At 36.5% G+C, this 16801-nt stretch overlaps 1 protein-coding gene across 1 annotated transcript; it reads right to left on the bottom strand.

The window, feature by feature from the left end:
- Positions 1-5577: 5577 nt before the first annotated feature.
- On the bottom strand, positions 5578-12666 carry LOC122329865 (suppressor of cytokine signaling 6). Its single transcript, XM_043226490.1, has 2 exons — positions 12301-12666; positions 5578-11068 (listed from the first exon to the last, which is right to left on the bottom strand). The coding sequence occupies exon 2, from the start codon at positions 10945-10947 to the stop codon at positions 9370-9372; it is 1578 nt and encodes a 525-aa protein (XP_043082425.1). The 5' UTR covers positions 10948-11068; positions 12301-12666; the 3' UTR covers positions 5578-9369.
- Positions 12667-16801: the final 4135 nt, after the last annotated feature.

Genomic DNA, 16801 nt, shown 5'->3' with positions numbered 1-16801 from the left:
AAATTTGCGCGCTGGTAATATTCCAAATAAAGCTTAATTATCATTTTTATATCAGTAAGTCTCAAGTGATATACATAAAATTTGAACTATACTGTATTTTAAATATCTAAAAAATTAAGTTAAAGATTATAAAAATAAAGATAAATAAAGATTAAGTTCAACGTCCACATTTTTTAAAAGGAGTCATTTGGTGTGATTTAAATTTCTCTTTGGAGTGTTTCAAGTTGTTAGTGCATAGATAAGATCACTAAAGTTGCAAAGATTAAAGTTTCAAAACCCGGTGTTATGTTTACGAGGTGCTATGCAACACTACATGTAAAAAGACAGTCACGATAATCAATAATTATTTCCCCAATACATTGCATTACACCAAATGTTCTATTTAGCAACATCATATAACCCCTTTAAACTGAATCACTTACTTTCTCTGAGAATCGAACCCATGACCTTGTCGTTGTCAGCAGCATACACGCTCTGCTGTTAGAGCTACAGGAAATATTTACATTCTGCAATCCTTCATCTAGTCAGCATATTCATGTTGTTCATCATTGTATGAAAAAGAAGAGCCTCATGCATTTTAATTGGTGCTCTGTCTATAAGTAATCTCCGAGACATGCACCGAATACTATTTTTGCTCTAAAATATCCATATCAAGGGATTTTCCTTAGCTAAGAAAAAAGTAAGAGTTTAAAAGCAAAGCTAGTTCCACCTCTCCCTCTTTAGATGTATCATCCAAAGCATTCCCTTAAAAAGACAGGTATGTTTTTTTTTCCCCCTTTTCAAGACTCAGCCACCCTTCCTTTAGGATTCTGAAAACAGAGCAAACCGAGACATGTCATTTACATAGATGCCGGTGATGGATGCACGCGGAATCAAGACCCTTCGAAGGGTTAATATGCATAAGAACGGCTTGAATCAAGCTATGCATCTGTATAATAGTCCGCCAACATTCGCTGTACGTGAAAGCACGCGAGAGAAAAAGCAAGCCACCTTTAGAACAGTAAACAGGCGAACGCACGGCATGCTAAACAGGCCAACACCCTGCAATGTCTGCTGGTTCGGAGCGCCATTAATCAGAGCCGCATTGCTGGTGGCTTGTGTAGATTGAGAGATTTGCGGATCATGTAAACGCCGGTGGAGACAGAGCAGCAACGATGCAGAAAGGTAATACTGAGAAACACCGCCTAGAGGATTCACGAGCACTTTGTGGTGTGACGGCTTTGGTGGTTAACTACTTTGTGGCACGCTGACAACGGATTGGCGGAGACAAAGAGGTTTTGACAAACTGCGAAGGGGAAAACTGGCATTGCAATTAAAATGCTCCTGGTGGTGTTGACATATATTATGCATTTGCATGAATCAGATTTTATTTAGTGCTGAATGACAAAAAAAAAAAAAAAAAAAGAATTGCCAAAAATAATGTTTTGGGCACATTATGTGTTAACAGATATTAAATGAATATGCTATAATTTAAATGCTATAACTTTGGAGATATTTTTTGATTCCTTTAAGTATTTATCTATCTATCTATCTGTGTATCTATCTATATATCTATCTGTCTCTCTGTCTGTCTGACTGTTTACTTTTGTTGTCGTCGAAATATTATTGTCTTTAAAGTGTGTCGCTGATAAATCATTTATAAATTTTTTTTTGCAATGACATATTTAATGATGAATTGCAATTTAGAAAAAGTAAAATACATCAACTTTAAAGGTAATAATAAATACATAGTTAAAATTAGATACAGTTAGAGAATACTTTGCATGTGCTTTAGTCTAAATAAGATAAATTTAAAACATTCAAATGTTTTCAAAACTGTAAAGTAAAGTTTCGAATAAAATAAATCCGACTTTATTACGAAGCGCATTTTTTAAGTGTACTGAAGTATGTTAAGAAACAGTAATGAATGTGAATGCTCTTAACTACACTTAGATGGTCTTTTTAGTCATCAAAATTGCCTGCAAATTTGTTTGTTTTTTATATAATACACTTTAAAAAAAAAAAATCACATTCTTCTTCATTTGTGGAACACAAAAGCCAATATTTGGAAACACTGGTTACCCTTTTTCCATGCATTTAAAAAAAGGATGCACAAAAGCACCACAAAAGTGGACCGCATTTGATTTGTGCGCTTTAATCCGAGCCTTCTGAACAGACTGAGAAAACATAAAAAAAGTCACGCAGGTTTGGAACGACATGATGGTGAGAAAATGATGACAGAATTTTCATTCACAGGTGAGCTATCCCTCTAATGCATAATTAATATCAGACATTACCGCTAACTGTTCGCATTAATTACCTTTATTACCCATAATATTCTCCCAGTTGCTATAACGTAAAGTGTTATTTCATAGATTGCGAGCGCGGTCCTTCCATCGGCGGCGTGGTGAGAAAGAAACTCTTTGGATTGGAGCAAAGGGAACACATGCCAAAGATACCTGCTCTTGAGACTCTATCAGAGACTAACCTGACAAAGGAACATCTGCTAGGATTTTATCTTTCTCTTCTAACAGTATGGCTCAGATTTTAAAGGACCAATAGTGGGGTGCTCTTCCTTGAAGTACGGCTACAGAGAGTTCTCCCCAACCACTTCCTGATGGGCGCCACCTGTTCTCTCTGCCACATGAGGATCTACGTATCGCTGGGAGAAGAGAATATTGTCACCATAACACTGCTGGAGCCTCTCTCTCTCACTCTCTCCTGATTTCTTGTCACCTGTTGTCCTTCAGGTACCAGATGTGACTGTTGGTGCAATAAAGGCCATATTCTGCAACTCTATTTGGCAGCGATCCAGATTGAATGACAATCGACTTTAGTTTATTAGTGTCTGTTACACGTATACTTAAACGGTTAGTTCACCCAAAAAATTTAAATTCTGTCAGCATGTACTCATTCTGATGCCATTCCAGCCCTGCATGACTCACTTTCTTCTCTGGAACACAAAAGAGATTCCTTATTTTATCTATGCAGTGAAAGGCGGCGGGGTCCAATGTTGATTTGGACCCCAATGTCCAAAAATAGTTAACTCAAACCTACAGACTTGAATATGAGTTTAGTGTTTGGGCTCTTTTGATAAGCAGTCACCTAGCAACTACCTAGAACATCCTAGCAACCGTATAGCAACATGCCAGAAAGAGCTCAAAATACCCAATAGAATTTATAATATTACCAAAATAATGTTTTGAGATGTTCGGTATGGCACATCTAATGTGGATATTTCATGCAAAAATCATTTTGCACTTGGTATCCTAATCAACAAAATATATTGGTTTCATATCAGTTATTGACTAACAGATGATTGATTTTTTTTTAATCCTTAATCCTTTAATCCTTAATATATATATATATATATATATATATATATATATATATATATATATATATATATATATATATATATATAAATGAAATTTACTAATTTCAAAGTGTAAATTGTTTCTACATCAAATGGTTTTCAGTGTGCATCTCAAAATAAAAACTGTAAAATTACAAGTAATGCAATAATAAGTTATAATTTATAGCTAAACATAAAAAATCATTTAAAAACATCAAACACAATAAAAACTGACACAGAAACCAAATCAAACATTAAACAATGAACACACTGGCAGTAACCCAAAACCACTTCATTGCCACCAAAGTAAAAATGTAAAAAGCCATTAATTGATAAATTAATTATGCTCAGTAAATAAGTCATGAGTGCAGGTTACCCATAGCTTCAGCGGTGATTAGACCTTTGGCACTGGATCACAGACTTCTCTCAAAAGTGAACCTTTAGTACCCCACAAATAAAAACATCTGGTGCCAGCAGGCACTTTGGGTCTCATCATTATGCTGTAGACCCACAAAGTTCCTTCTGCCACGCCATTTTAAAGCCATAGCTGTGTTCACTGGGTAATTTGAGTTGTCTTCATCATCCGCTGACAAATGGAACTTCATGCAGAGGACCAGATGGCAAGGATAAGTCATAAATCTAAGAAATAAGACATTTGATTGATGACTTACGAGAGAAAGAAACGCTCCCACCAAAAAACAAACCGAACAGCGATTTCTCTCTAATTGAAACTGGCGTAACACTATAGCAAATCTAGGGAGCTATTCAGATTTCATTTAGGCTTCTCAACAGCATATAGCTAATGAAATCAGTCATGAATACTTTTTAGTTAAATCAACTTTTGAACTCAGGAAAAAAAAAATTGACCCAAGAGTATGGGAAATGTATATGCGCTGAACAACGCGGAAGAAGTTCTTACCTAAACAATGGGTGGATAAAAGACGGAGGCTTTAAAAACACAATATGACGGATCCATAACACCAATTATATCCCGAAACAGAACTTAATATCGCTGTATATCAAAACAAACCTACTCTTCTTTTCACGCAGAAAGTTTGACTCACTCAGTTCAGCACATTTAAAAGGACGTGCTATTTCATGAGGGTGGCATCCTAGTGTGACAACTTATCACCACCTTAGCATGAATAAAACATCTTGCACCCAGAAAAAGAAAAAAAAATTGTCTGTTCCTTTAGAGTCTAAAGAAAAGACGTGCAAGCATTTTTTCATTAGGAACCCAAACAGTACAAATACATTCCAATACTGTATGTACTGTATGGGTGTGTGTGTGTGTGTGTGTGTGTATCTATCTATCTATCTATCTATCTATCTATCTATATATATATATATATATATATATATATATAGTGTGTGTGTGTGCGTATTTAAGCATTTATATGAATACACCTAAATATATGAAATATCTAAAAACAGAAGATCTAAATATCTTCATATTGTAACAAATATCTAACAAATGCCTGCTTACACAGACACATAAAATGGTATATATCTACATATTTAATACATATTCAATACCTACATATCTAAATAAACTTCTAAATAGAAATCTATATCTTCATAAAGAAATGTAATCTAAATATCTTCATAATTTGAATAAAAATCAAAAATCTAAATATTTTTTTAAATATCTAGATACTTGTTTAAATGCCTATACATATCTAAATTTCAATATAAATATCTGCATATTAAGATAACTAAACATCTAGAATATCTAAATACCTACAAATAACTGACAACCTACACAAGTATCTACATAAATTTAAAATTAAAAAAAATAAATAATCTAAACAAGTATCTTCATATCTCAATAAATGCCTAATACCCGTTTAAGTACCTAAATATCTACATATACCTAAAATTCTAAATAACTAGATCTACATATCTAAATCTCTACATAAATGATTTCATATTGAGATATTTAAATATTTGAAATACCTAAACACAAAATAAACATCTAAATATCTTCATATCTGAATACCATACCCGTTTAAATACCTACATAAGTAAATGAAAATCTGCATACCTTTCTACATGAATATATCTAAATTATAAATATCTAAAAACCTAAAAATATATTATTATTATTAATAATAATAATAATAATAATAATAATATCTAAACAAATATATTAATATCTCAAATATCTAAAAGACCTGTGTAAAGTACCTAAATATCATTAATAAAATCTAAAATATTTAACTAACGAAAGACAGTACAGAACAAAGCTTTGAATAACGTTTTATTCATAATTTATACCAGCAGATACAAAAATGTTTTAACTGTATCCAAATGTGCAAGAAAACACTATTGGTACTTCATTAATTCAAATGAACAACAAACAAGAACTGACTTTGGAAAACTGACCATGTAAACTGGAGTGAGCAGACCCTTTTGGACAAAAAAAAGGACTGAATTCAGAGCATTATCGTCACTAACTAAAAACGTTGACTACAATTTTTGCATCTGACTTTTTCTCAAGAGTATACCAAAGTCATTGTGAATATATCTAGGTGACATTCTATCTCCCCCGTTTTGTAATTAAAAAGGCAATCATAATCGTAAAGCAGCACAAATGTGTATGACACATTAAAGAAATACGTTTGTAAAATTGTACCAAGAGATATAAACAAAGAAAAACTAATCTGTACTAAATACATCATGTAAACATTCACCTTCATTCGCAGCACAAGGACAACAGAAAATGGATCAGAAAAATAGATATTTCAGTGAAGCTTGTTAAGTGCTCAACTGTCATCGGTTCAAAATACTTCAGCAATCCGAACAAGAGACTTCTAACGGCATACATACAAGGTCATGAAAATAATATTGAACATGATGGAGTCCCGGCTATTCGCTTCTTTTTTTAAACATGCTCACACGCACCGAACATTTTCAGTCAGTGCTTATCTAATTACGCCACACGTCTTGGAATAAAACAAACTGAGCAAAAGGAAATTCATTCAATGTACACTTCGGTCACTTCAGTTCACATTTATTTTTTGCATTAGTCGACTTCCACATTCTGGTAAACGCGCTTTTCAACGAATTGAAAATCTTGTGCCTTGCCTAAAACATTCCTCTTTTTGTTGCTTATTCAACCACGCTCTCGCAAATCTCAAAAACACGCGCAATTTAAGCGATTCTGACATCCGACAACCTTCATTTCATTGGAAAATGGCACCTTTGCCCATTCGGTTACAGCAAATAAACACGAACGTCATATTCTATACCAAAACACATATAGATACAGCATTTAAAATAAGTTTCCGGGTGTGTTAAGGAGCAATTTTATGTCTCATACTGGTTCCTCACACGCATCACGCAAAACAAACACATTTCTCACTGAATGAATTAACTCTATGGGTTATGTTTTCACTAATGAATATTAAAGATGGCAAACTGTGTTTATTTGACAGCTAACCTTCAAAGTCTCCCCAAGGTGTCACACGAATACTTTCTGCGGCATTGTTCACCGGTTTCTGTGAACGCCAGTTGGCATTTTTTTTTAAAAAGGCCCCTAAAAGCCTTAGACCATGTGTGGTGTGAAACCGCAAATAGAAAGTTCTGGCTCTGATTCACACACATTCAATATGCCAGCTAAAGAGACATTTATAAGCTCCCCTGTTTGCTGGTTATCCCAATGTAGTCCAAAGCCAAGCAGCGCCGACTGAACCATTTCATGTCATATTTATCCCAGCATCATTTAAGTAAAGCGCAAAACCCACCGACTCTCGCAAACAACAAGCATCCAATTTTTACTATCTGAAGCCCTATTAAACAAAAGCAATGGATGATTCCCTTTCAGGTGACAGGAAAGAGGATAGGCGGTGTGTGGTGGGGAAAAAAAACTAAACGGACAACAGTGTATAAATGCTCAAATGTCTGAATGCAACATTTTTGGCTTGAAGCAAAGTTTATGAAATATTGACAGGCTGACATGCTGCTATTATGGAGGACAGAAGGTGAGGAAAGCCTTCTGTCGTTCAGCAAAGGGCAAAAAAAAAAAAAAAAAAAAATCTCCTATATTTATAAATGCATAATTCCTTTGGGATATTTGCAGATTAACTGAAAGTTTGCTCGTGGTTCAAGTACAAACAAGCCAATATAAAACTGTGCTTTTTCTGTGTAGGTTGTTACCAATTCCTAGCATTATTTTCTTCTTTCAACCAGAGCAACAATGAGTGATGGCAATGATTCCAGCGCTAAAATATGAAATACTTAAAATGGTGTTTATACAAGACAAATAAGATGTTCATGAACCATAATAAACCTTTGCTAAATGTATACGAGCCAAAAATGATTTAGACAGAACAGAATACTGTATGAACCACACTATACAACATAAATTAAAAAAAAAACCTCTTTTGTTCTCTACCTGCTCCCTTTTTTGTATAACATCACAGATTCGTGGCATTCTGCATGTATTCTTCTATAACATTTGTTTTGGATGTGATTCACAGTCCTTTCTTTTGTGGTCTTCCTAAGCCAAATTTGTTGTTGCACAGAAAAGTTTAACGGACAATTAAATGTTTTACTGTTAACCTCTGATAAATGTAGAACATTAATCCTAAATAAATACTTATTCTTATAGAAAAGTTGTCTGTTGAAGTGATAACTGTATTACACCACAATTCAGTCATCTAGCATATTCGCAAGTTTCATTAAAAGTACCGATTTATAGAAGGAAAACTATCAAAACCTGCCAAAAACATGGCTGACATCATATTTCTAGAGTAAAACTAATTTGCTGTAAAGGTGCGATCACATTCATCATTGTTCAGAGAATTTTCGTGAACGAAAACTCATTTGTCATTTCAGTAAGGAATTGACAATTTAAGGAATTTCACGCAAACTGCAAAAATGTCTCGCAGATTTCGCTAGAGCTGCACAAGTAAAACGAAATCGAAATTGCGATTAGACAGAAGCTGGGATTGTCGTGCGTATCTTTCAGCGAATTATGGTTTCGTGATGAGTTGATCTCCATCCGAAGGCCAGAGGGCGCTCTCACACGAAAACTCCAAACACATCCTAACGCGAAATCCAGGAAATGCCTATAGGAAATATTTAACTGCTTTTGATGATTCAACACTAATAAACACACAACTTAGGCAATATTTGGAATTCCTATTATTATTATTATTATTAGAATTTTCATTACAACAAAGTATATTTATAATGCAATGCCTATATCACTGCTTAAAATACCATGAAATGTTGTGTGCCTTACTGCCTTACTCGGCTGAATTTATGAAATGATTATGGAGTAAAAGCATGTTATTAAATGTGGTATTTTTATGAGCTTCAAGAAAAAGCAGTATTTACTAACAGAGCCATAGTTTACTGGGAAGCTATGCAAACAGCTGTTATTATCGCAAATTATTTCTTCAATTTCATATTCGCAAGTTCATATCATTATTATTATTCATTGTTTTTTGTAGCTTCTCTGTGAACAACAGCTCTGTTTAGTAACTACTGCTCCGTTTGAAACAGGTTTTACTGACATGATGGGCATGAAAATCGCGAGTTGGAGTAATCGTGCAGCCGTAGAATTCGCAACAGATTCACCACATTGACCAACAGAAAGACGCTTGTTTGAAAGTGTTACTACTGAAAACAAACATTTTTTCTTACAAAAATGTGACCACAGCTTTACACTACAGCAAAACTATTAATGAATGAAGCACATAATTGCAACATCCAATCCTCAAATCCACTCTTCGATAAGAGTATTAGCATTACTGCAAAACATATCCATGTAATCATTATGAATATGCCTATTAGGCATGGCATCCCTATCTTAAATGGTTTCTAGACTTACCACGTTGCTCCGAAAAGACCTGCAAAATGTAAAACACTGAATCTGAGCAACAACAAATTAACCGCATATATCTGTGGGAAGATCGGATAGTCAACCTACGCAACTGATCACCTGACCTCCGCATATGTAAACTGTTTTAAGAACGCGCCACTCAACAAAAAGTGCAATTTACTACCATATCCCCTCTACAGTCCGTTCAGTAGTGCTTCTCCTGCAAATAATCTTTCATTTTGTTTGGTAAAGGCAGTTTCTGAATCAAATCTATCCGCGTGTACTGTCGGATAACAAAGCGGCAAAGATATTGCAGGGAACGGACTTGCATGAAACGCGAGACAGGATTGGTCAAGCGAACAGGGTACGTGGCAGACCCCGGCAGACGGGACCTGGAGTAACAGAACGCGCCATTTTCAGAGTCTTTTATAGAGTGCTCGATGAGATCTACGATGGAAGTGTGCCCTTCTACATCTGGCTGCTCGTAAAAACTGAATCTGCCATTCGAATGTTCGATCCTGGTGTGAAGTGTCTTTCCCTGTGACCGAAAGCTCAGGCTGAGGAGATAGCGATCGTCCGAACTGTCCCTCACCAAAAAAGAGCCGTCTGGAAGGTTGATGAGCTTCTCCTCAGCCTCCCATCGAGTGATAGGTCCCCAGTACCAACCCTGCTTGGCCAGTTTTTTAAGTTCCTCCGTAAGGCTTGTTACAACCATGGGTCCGCTGCTTTGGAAAGAATCATACACCCTACTAACACCGGGAGCGGAATTGGGGTCAAAGTTCAGGTGGTGCCTCACTCTCTCAACGACATGAGAGTCTGCACCACTGAAGCCGGAGAGGGTCCTTGGAATATCGTTGTTGGAAAGAGGTGACAAGGAGGGAGAAAATAACGGTGTGTCGGCTCTAGAGTTGGAAAGGACCATCGCCGGAGTACCAGGAAGGTGTCCATTCACCGCCTGCTCCATGAGAATGTCCGATGGCACAAGATCGTGGTCATCCGGGCCATGATCCGCGTGCAATGAGCCAGATTCGACCGGATCGACCACCTCCATTGGCGAGGGACCATCCAAGCAGAAGGACTGGGACGAATCTGGGTACATTCCCTCATCTAAAGGCATTGTGTACTGGATGTAGTCCTGAGGTGTGAGTCCAATAGGCACGTGATCCTCAATGTTCAAATGCAAGTTGCCACTCTGAGTATCCATGTCCTTCAGAGACTCGCTCTGATCATGGAACAGACCTTCTAATTGGATGTCATGGAACTCCTTTCTGATACCATTGAGGGAGGGACTGGGATTGGGGGAGTGGACCATAGCTTTGACTTTCACCTCCATCTTGATGCAAGCCTCTTCAGAGACAACTGGCCGGAAAGGCCACGGAGAAGGGCTGTAATGATGGCTTCGGAGGGACGAAGATCTTAAGGGCCGCTGGGCTTTGACTTCATTAAAGCTTATCGGGACCGACGAGGAAGAGAAGGTGTCATCATCATCTCCAGAGCCCACCGTGGTGGAGCCTCCCTTGACTTTTGCTTTCTGTTTGGTAGACAGTCTCCTCTTTAGAGTGCCCATAAGACTTTCGCTCTTCGATCGGTTCTTATGACCCTTCTCATCCTCCCCATTAAGATCGCAACCTACCAGCCCTTTGGTGTAACAGCCTCCGAAGAGAGAGTCATCCTTGGTGAACTCGGCCGCTAAAGATGGCTGCTGGAGCATGACAAAATCCCCATCTTCTTTGCCCTTTATGTTAAGTGACTTTCTGATGGTCTTCAGACTGATCTTCTTCATCCTTGTACACCCAGTCAGAGGGCATGGGACGGTCCTTTCTGCTGCCCGAGGGATGCTAACCACAGAGTCGGGCCATGTGACTGGGAAATGTCAATCACGTGAACGCCAAAGCCTTCATCATCTGCAAAAGATGAGAAAAGACATCATATAAAAAGTGAAACAACCAAAATAAAGCAAAGTTCTTACTCTTTTGTGACTCTTTTTAGTCATCTGATATATTGGGCAGTAATTAGATGATTTTTTTCTGTGTGGATGATAAGTGTCAATAGTGGGAAGTGTTTGACCACAACCAAAGTGCACATGGTTCCCATTTTCCATAGGTCACAAGCAAATGCAAAAAAATTTTTTAAACTGATGATGCTCAGAAAATCTGCATTAGGTTAATAAACCTCACAAATTTTATCAAATCCAACTAAAGAGTGTATTGCATTCTGTATAAAAATGTATGGGTGTCTGTGTTTTACTGTGCAAACGATCCACGCTGTGTGAATTAAACATGGACAGAAGAGATCAGCTGAATCTTGACTTGTTGGAGTGATCAATTTAACACTATGCTGAGCTATATCCAGTTACCTGCTGTCTTATTAAATGTCATAATCAATCCTTTATATTTCACATCTTTATACTGTCAGTTTCTTTTCTTCTTAAAATATAAAAAGACTAATAAGTGTAGAATTCCTATGATGATGAGAACTAAAAGACACAAAAACCTGCACAAAAAACATTTAACTAGATAATCATTAACTAGTTTTAAAGGCATCCAGTTTGCAAGCAAATTTTACAACTCACATTTATTAATAATGCTTATATTCATAAAAACAGTTAGTACTCGTTACTACTGGTTCTCACTTTTCACACGTTTACTTACTAGTTGCATTTGACTATGCTCACATCAACAAGAGGTGTAATCTCGAAGGCTAACCCAGGCCGTTATAAATGATGTGTTGACAAAAAAACAATAGTTCAGTCTACAAACACGTCCTTCACCAAAATTTGAAACCAAAAAGTTTTGCTTTGAATGCATTACTACAGCACAAACGTGCATAGTGCTCCTCAAAAACAGCAGTTTACTGCAGAACTGAGACAGGCCTTTATATCAACACATTTAGCTTGAATATGATACGACCGTATCTAACTCGGTAACCACTAGCAACGCGGAACTAAAATAAATTTGAAGAGTAATCAATTCTAATATATTCTTAAGTTTGGACTGTCATATCAAACTTTGTCTCACAAAACGAACAGGCCTGAAATGAGCTGACTTAGCTAGCAGGCTACGGGAACTTCATCATGTCCGACACAAACAAGAGAGAGTAAATATTGACGTACATACAGCAAATTATGTCAACTTACCACTTTAAATAGAGCTTAATCCCCTTTCCCTGCTTCAGAAAGATGGATCTGGGTCAAACGTGTCTGTAAATCTGACGACGAGTGCTGCATTTAGCATTAGCTTGCTAATAATAGACTGCTAGCTGCTAAGCTAATCCAGTAACAGCCCCTCGCACGGATAAGAGCTGCTTTACTACATAAACACCCACTGCTCGTGGTCTGTCATCATCTCATGCACGTGAAGAGCCGAGGCTGTTTTTCCCTCAGCTGTATTTCGCCTGACGAGAGAAACATTCCTTAAAGTTTCATGACAGCCCCATTTCTCTCTTCCTTTTTTGTGCTAGCTAGCCACTTTGGCTACAGTCCGTTTCTCTCCCTCTTCCTTTGTTGACTGTTGCATTATGGGAAAAGACTCTGAAAGGATAACAAGAGGGAGCAGGACGTCTGGATAGGGATTTATGTTTATAATATTTACTATATGGCATTGTACTGTATTATTAGAAATTTGATATACATTATTTATGTATTATGGGAAAGAGTGTGAAGGTTGGTTATTTTATTTTATATATGTAAATTCACATTTGGTGTGCAAGGCATCACACAAAACCACTTGACAAGGTTTGAGACTTTAAATGCAAGAGACTGTTAATCCTACACAATAAAGTTTTAATAAAACACGTTTAAGCCTGTTTGAAAGTAAATTATATTATTAATGTATTATTTAAAATATGCAAGAAAAGGGGGTCAGTTTCATTCATTGCTTGAAATCACACATAGCTTTGTGTCAAACTTAAAAAAAAAAAGAATTCCCTTCATCTTTAATTTATTCAATCACATTCCCACAAATTACTTTATGCTGAAAGCAACACAGTTAGATCTTTCTTGCATTTTCAGATTTGTGTATACATACATAACACACACAAATGCATAGATAGATTCTCTTGTTTCCTTTAGTTTCAATTTAATATTGAAAATATTGATAATTTATTATTATTATTATTATTATTATTATTATTATTATTATTATTATTATATATATATTTTTTTAACAGTGAAACTCAGATCAGCACAGTCTTGTCATGTGGGTTGAATTGTTGTGGCTTAATAATAATTAAAAAAAAACAAAACAAAGATAAAGACATACATATATACAGGGTTTTTTTTTTGTTTGTTTTTTTTTTTTACAAATTTAATTTAGAAATATTTTGTCAGGTCGCTATCTTCTTTTTTCCTAAGCACCGCGGTGTTATTTGAGATAAAGCATGAACTTTAAAGTAATTCATTGGTGGCCTAATTAGTGTCAGTATTGTTTTAAAGTGGGTAATTGTGTTTACTGCTGTTGGGCTAATTTGAGCCTTACTCTGAGATGCTGTGTTTTTTTTTTGTGTTTTTTTTTCCACCCTTAGAGTTAAACTGTCAAGTTAATAAAATGCAGTAGTGAACCTGCCAGAGCTCTTTGTGCAGAGACAGCCTCTATGCAAAGAGTCTAATTACATGCCCCTATTAGAGCTTATCAAGCTGAACCACATTATATCCAGAGAGGAGGAGAGGACCCGATTCGTTAAAAGAGCACAGTCATGCTTATAAAGGGGTATCAGAAGACAAACCGGAATCTTTATATATAAAGATTATATAAAGATAAACAGGGCTTCTTTACATCGCATGCTTTTCCGGTCTTTTAAAGCGAGAGATTATCATTTGTCATATCTCATGGTTCTTCCTATTTTGTATGAAAGCTGCATGAGCCAGAAATTATTTGCTCAATATGTCTGCAGCATCTCTCACATTGATTTAGTCCTTCAGCTTGACTGTTTTCGCTAGGGGGGCGGTTGTCAGAGGTCCCTCGGTGCCCACCCTAATATCTTCAACACTTGCAGTGGAGCGGAAGACGTGTATTACAGACATGTCAGACAGTGATGGTACCGGTGGGACCACTTGGGTTTTTGTTGTCTGAGATTACTTGGCTAGAGCGGCTCTTGCTATCTCCGGTCGGGGGTCATTTATTGAATTGATCATGTTTACCTCTTTAGCGTATGCCCTCTTTTCCTTTCGAGTCAACAAGTGCACGCTCTGGATGCATTAGCATGCAGGAAAGGCGATCCGCGAGCTAGTCCTTCAAAACCTCTGCTCGCTCCACACGGAGAGTCCTTAAAGGGTCTGAGAGAGTTTGCATTAATTACACCTGAAACAGCTGGAGCCACACTGAATATAATGAGTCAGCCATACACGACTCGAGCTGAATGCAATTAACGTATGCGAAGAAAACAACATTGATATTTACTTAAGCATGTGAAACGTGCTTTGCTGACTGTCTTTAAACTGAGTTTATGCTTTTTGGGTCATTTGGGTGTAAATGTGCTGTGAAGAGCTCAGGATGTTGTGCAAACAGTTTGAATTAGCGTCATTATGTAATGATGATGGCCTGGTTGTGTAATGTTAAAGTATGCGTTGTAAAAGAAGGAGGCATGTTATGTCACTTTCTGTTTTTACTTCAGCCCTTTACATATATTTGCAGCATTTTTGCCTCTCTTTATGGATGCCGAACTAGAAGCGTTTGTGTTTTTAATTAATTTAGAATTTTTATTTTATTTATTAATTTTTTTGCCACACTTCATTGATGCCACACTAATATTTGTGTGTGTGTTTTTTTTTGCCACACTAGAAATGTTTTTAGATTCATATTATGCTGGATATTATTTATGATTATTATTATGTCTCTAATTGCAATGATTTTAGCCATTTAGGCATTTCATTTTATTTTATGAAAACAAAATTGTAATTTGAGTAAAACAAAGCTGTTATATAATCTCATGCGCACGTAGTTTTTTATTAGCCTAAAATTCTTAACTAAACGTGTTGTGCCATTAATTACAAACAAACAAATGGATAGTATTTTTTTCTTCTCTATTGTGTAATGGTTAAAGTATTTTTAAGTTATGCTTACCAGTTATGCTTTTAGTCATAAATTTAAAAACCCCATAGGAAAATCTTGAAGGAATCAGAGGTGAAGCAGTCTTCCTGGCTCTGACATCATACCTACACCGCTCTATATTGATTATGTTCAATCTGGATTGTTATTTGCTGATTGTTGTGAGTGACAGGATGCTGGAGGGAAGAAGTAATTGTTCCACCGTTGAGTCAGAGCAGAAGATAGATGGTGTTGTGAGAGCAAGTTAATGTTGTTGAATAAAATAAAATAATGATGTACACAGACAAATCATTAAGAACAAATCTCATAAAATTCCATGAAAAAATATGAAACGTCCAATTTCACTATGATTTGAACAAAGCAAAACCGGCCTCGCTGTCATATACAAAGTTTAAAGAGTTTCAAAATAACCGAAATAAGAAACCGGAGCATCTACCTGGTCTTTGCGATATCAAATGCGTTTGGGTTATGTTCCATATTGGATTCTTAGTGCGGAATATTCATGATGAGTCCGGGCAGGAGCATGGGTGCAAGCCGGGGCGATAGATTTGGTTCATCAGCCAAGCACTTTATCTCACAGTGGGAAAAGACGCAGAGCGATCCTCTCCGTATCACAGGTTCGCATATCAGAAAGAGACAGCCATGTGGAAAATAAAACAGGGAAATCAGTCCAAAGGTCTTCAGGTCAGGGATGTGCTGAGAGTCATATCAACCGGTCAGACCGCTCAGGGAGGAGACCACAGCGCTGGGGGTTTTTTAGACAAATAGAGTGATTTGGACAGTGAGGCTTCGGTGTACCAGAAGAGGTGATGAATCATACCGAACCCAGGACACATTCATCTGAAGGTGCAGTCTGTTTCCTCAGGCTGGAATGCTTTGAATGACTGATCTCAGATCTAGGCTGATTACCAGCAGGGTCTATCACAGTGAGCACATGGTGAACGTTTAGGTGTTTAAATCATATTTCATCCGTCACATACAGGCCTTTAGTTCTGATATAAAAACGGATGAAAGAGAGGTGAAAAACTCATCCGATGCTATCCAGAAGACCTGTCCTATAAAATAAGCCCAAAATGTTATATAATCAGGCTTTGTGGATTGCAGGCTGGTGTTTTAAGGTTCATGTGCTGTTATTGATTCAAGATTGTTATTAATAAGAAAACACACATGATGATGAAGGTCTTGGGATATTTATGAAGAACAACCAAAAAAAGTAATAAACATGTCGTAATAAACATGTCGTAACAAACATGTCGTAACAAACATACAATGGATTTATTTTTAGTGATTAAAGTACCATAGTTCATGTCTTTTAATGAAAAAATACTATATGTGCAGCATTAATTTTAATATTACAGCTTTCTAAAATCATACAATATCACAGCTTTGTCCTCTGTCACCTACCACTTATAATCCATAGACTATTTTCAAGTAAAAATGTGTGCCTGCTGAGCCATCTATCAAAACCTAGAAGTCTTTTAATTATCACTTTTGAGCATCCTACTGTGTTGTCATATGTCACCGTCCAGAGTGTGAAAATCTTAGTCACCAAATAAATATATCCTGTAAAATCATATGAAGCTGTACAGTCTT

The sequence above is a fragment of the Puntigrus tetrazona genome, chromosome 24, assembly GCF_018831695.1.
Source record: "Puntigrus tetrazona isolate hp1 chromosome 24, ASM1883169v1, whole genome shotgun sequence".
In the NCBI taxonomy this organism is placed as follows: domain Eukaryota; kingdom Metazoa; phylum Chordata; class Actinopteri; order Cypriniformes; family Cyprinidae; genus Puntigrus; species Puntigrus tetrazona.
The sequence above is the reverse complement of the archived record's forward strand: the minus strand, read 5'-3'. Positions and strand labels throughout refer to the sequence as shown.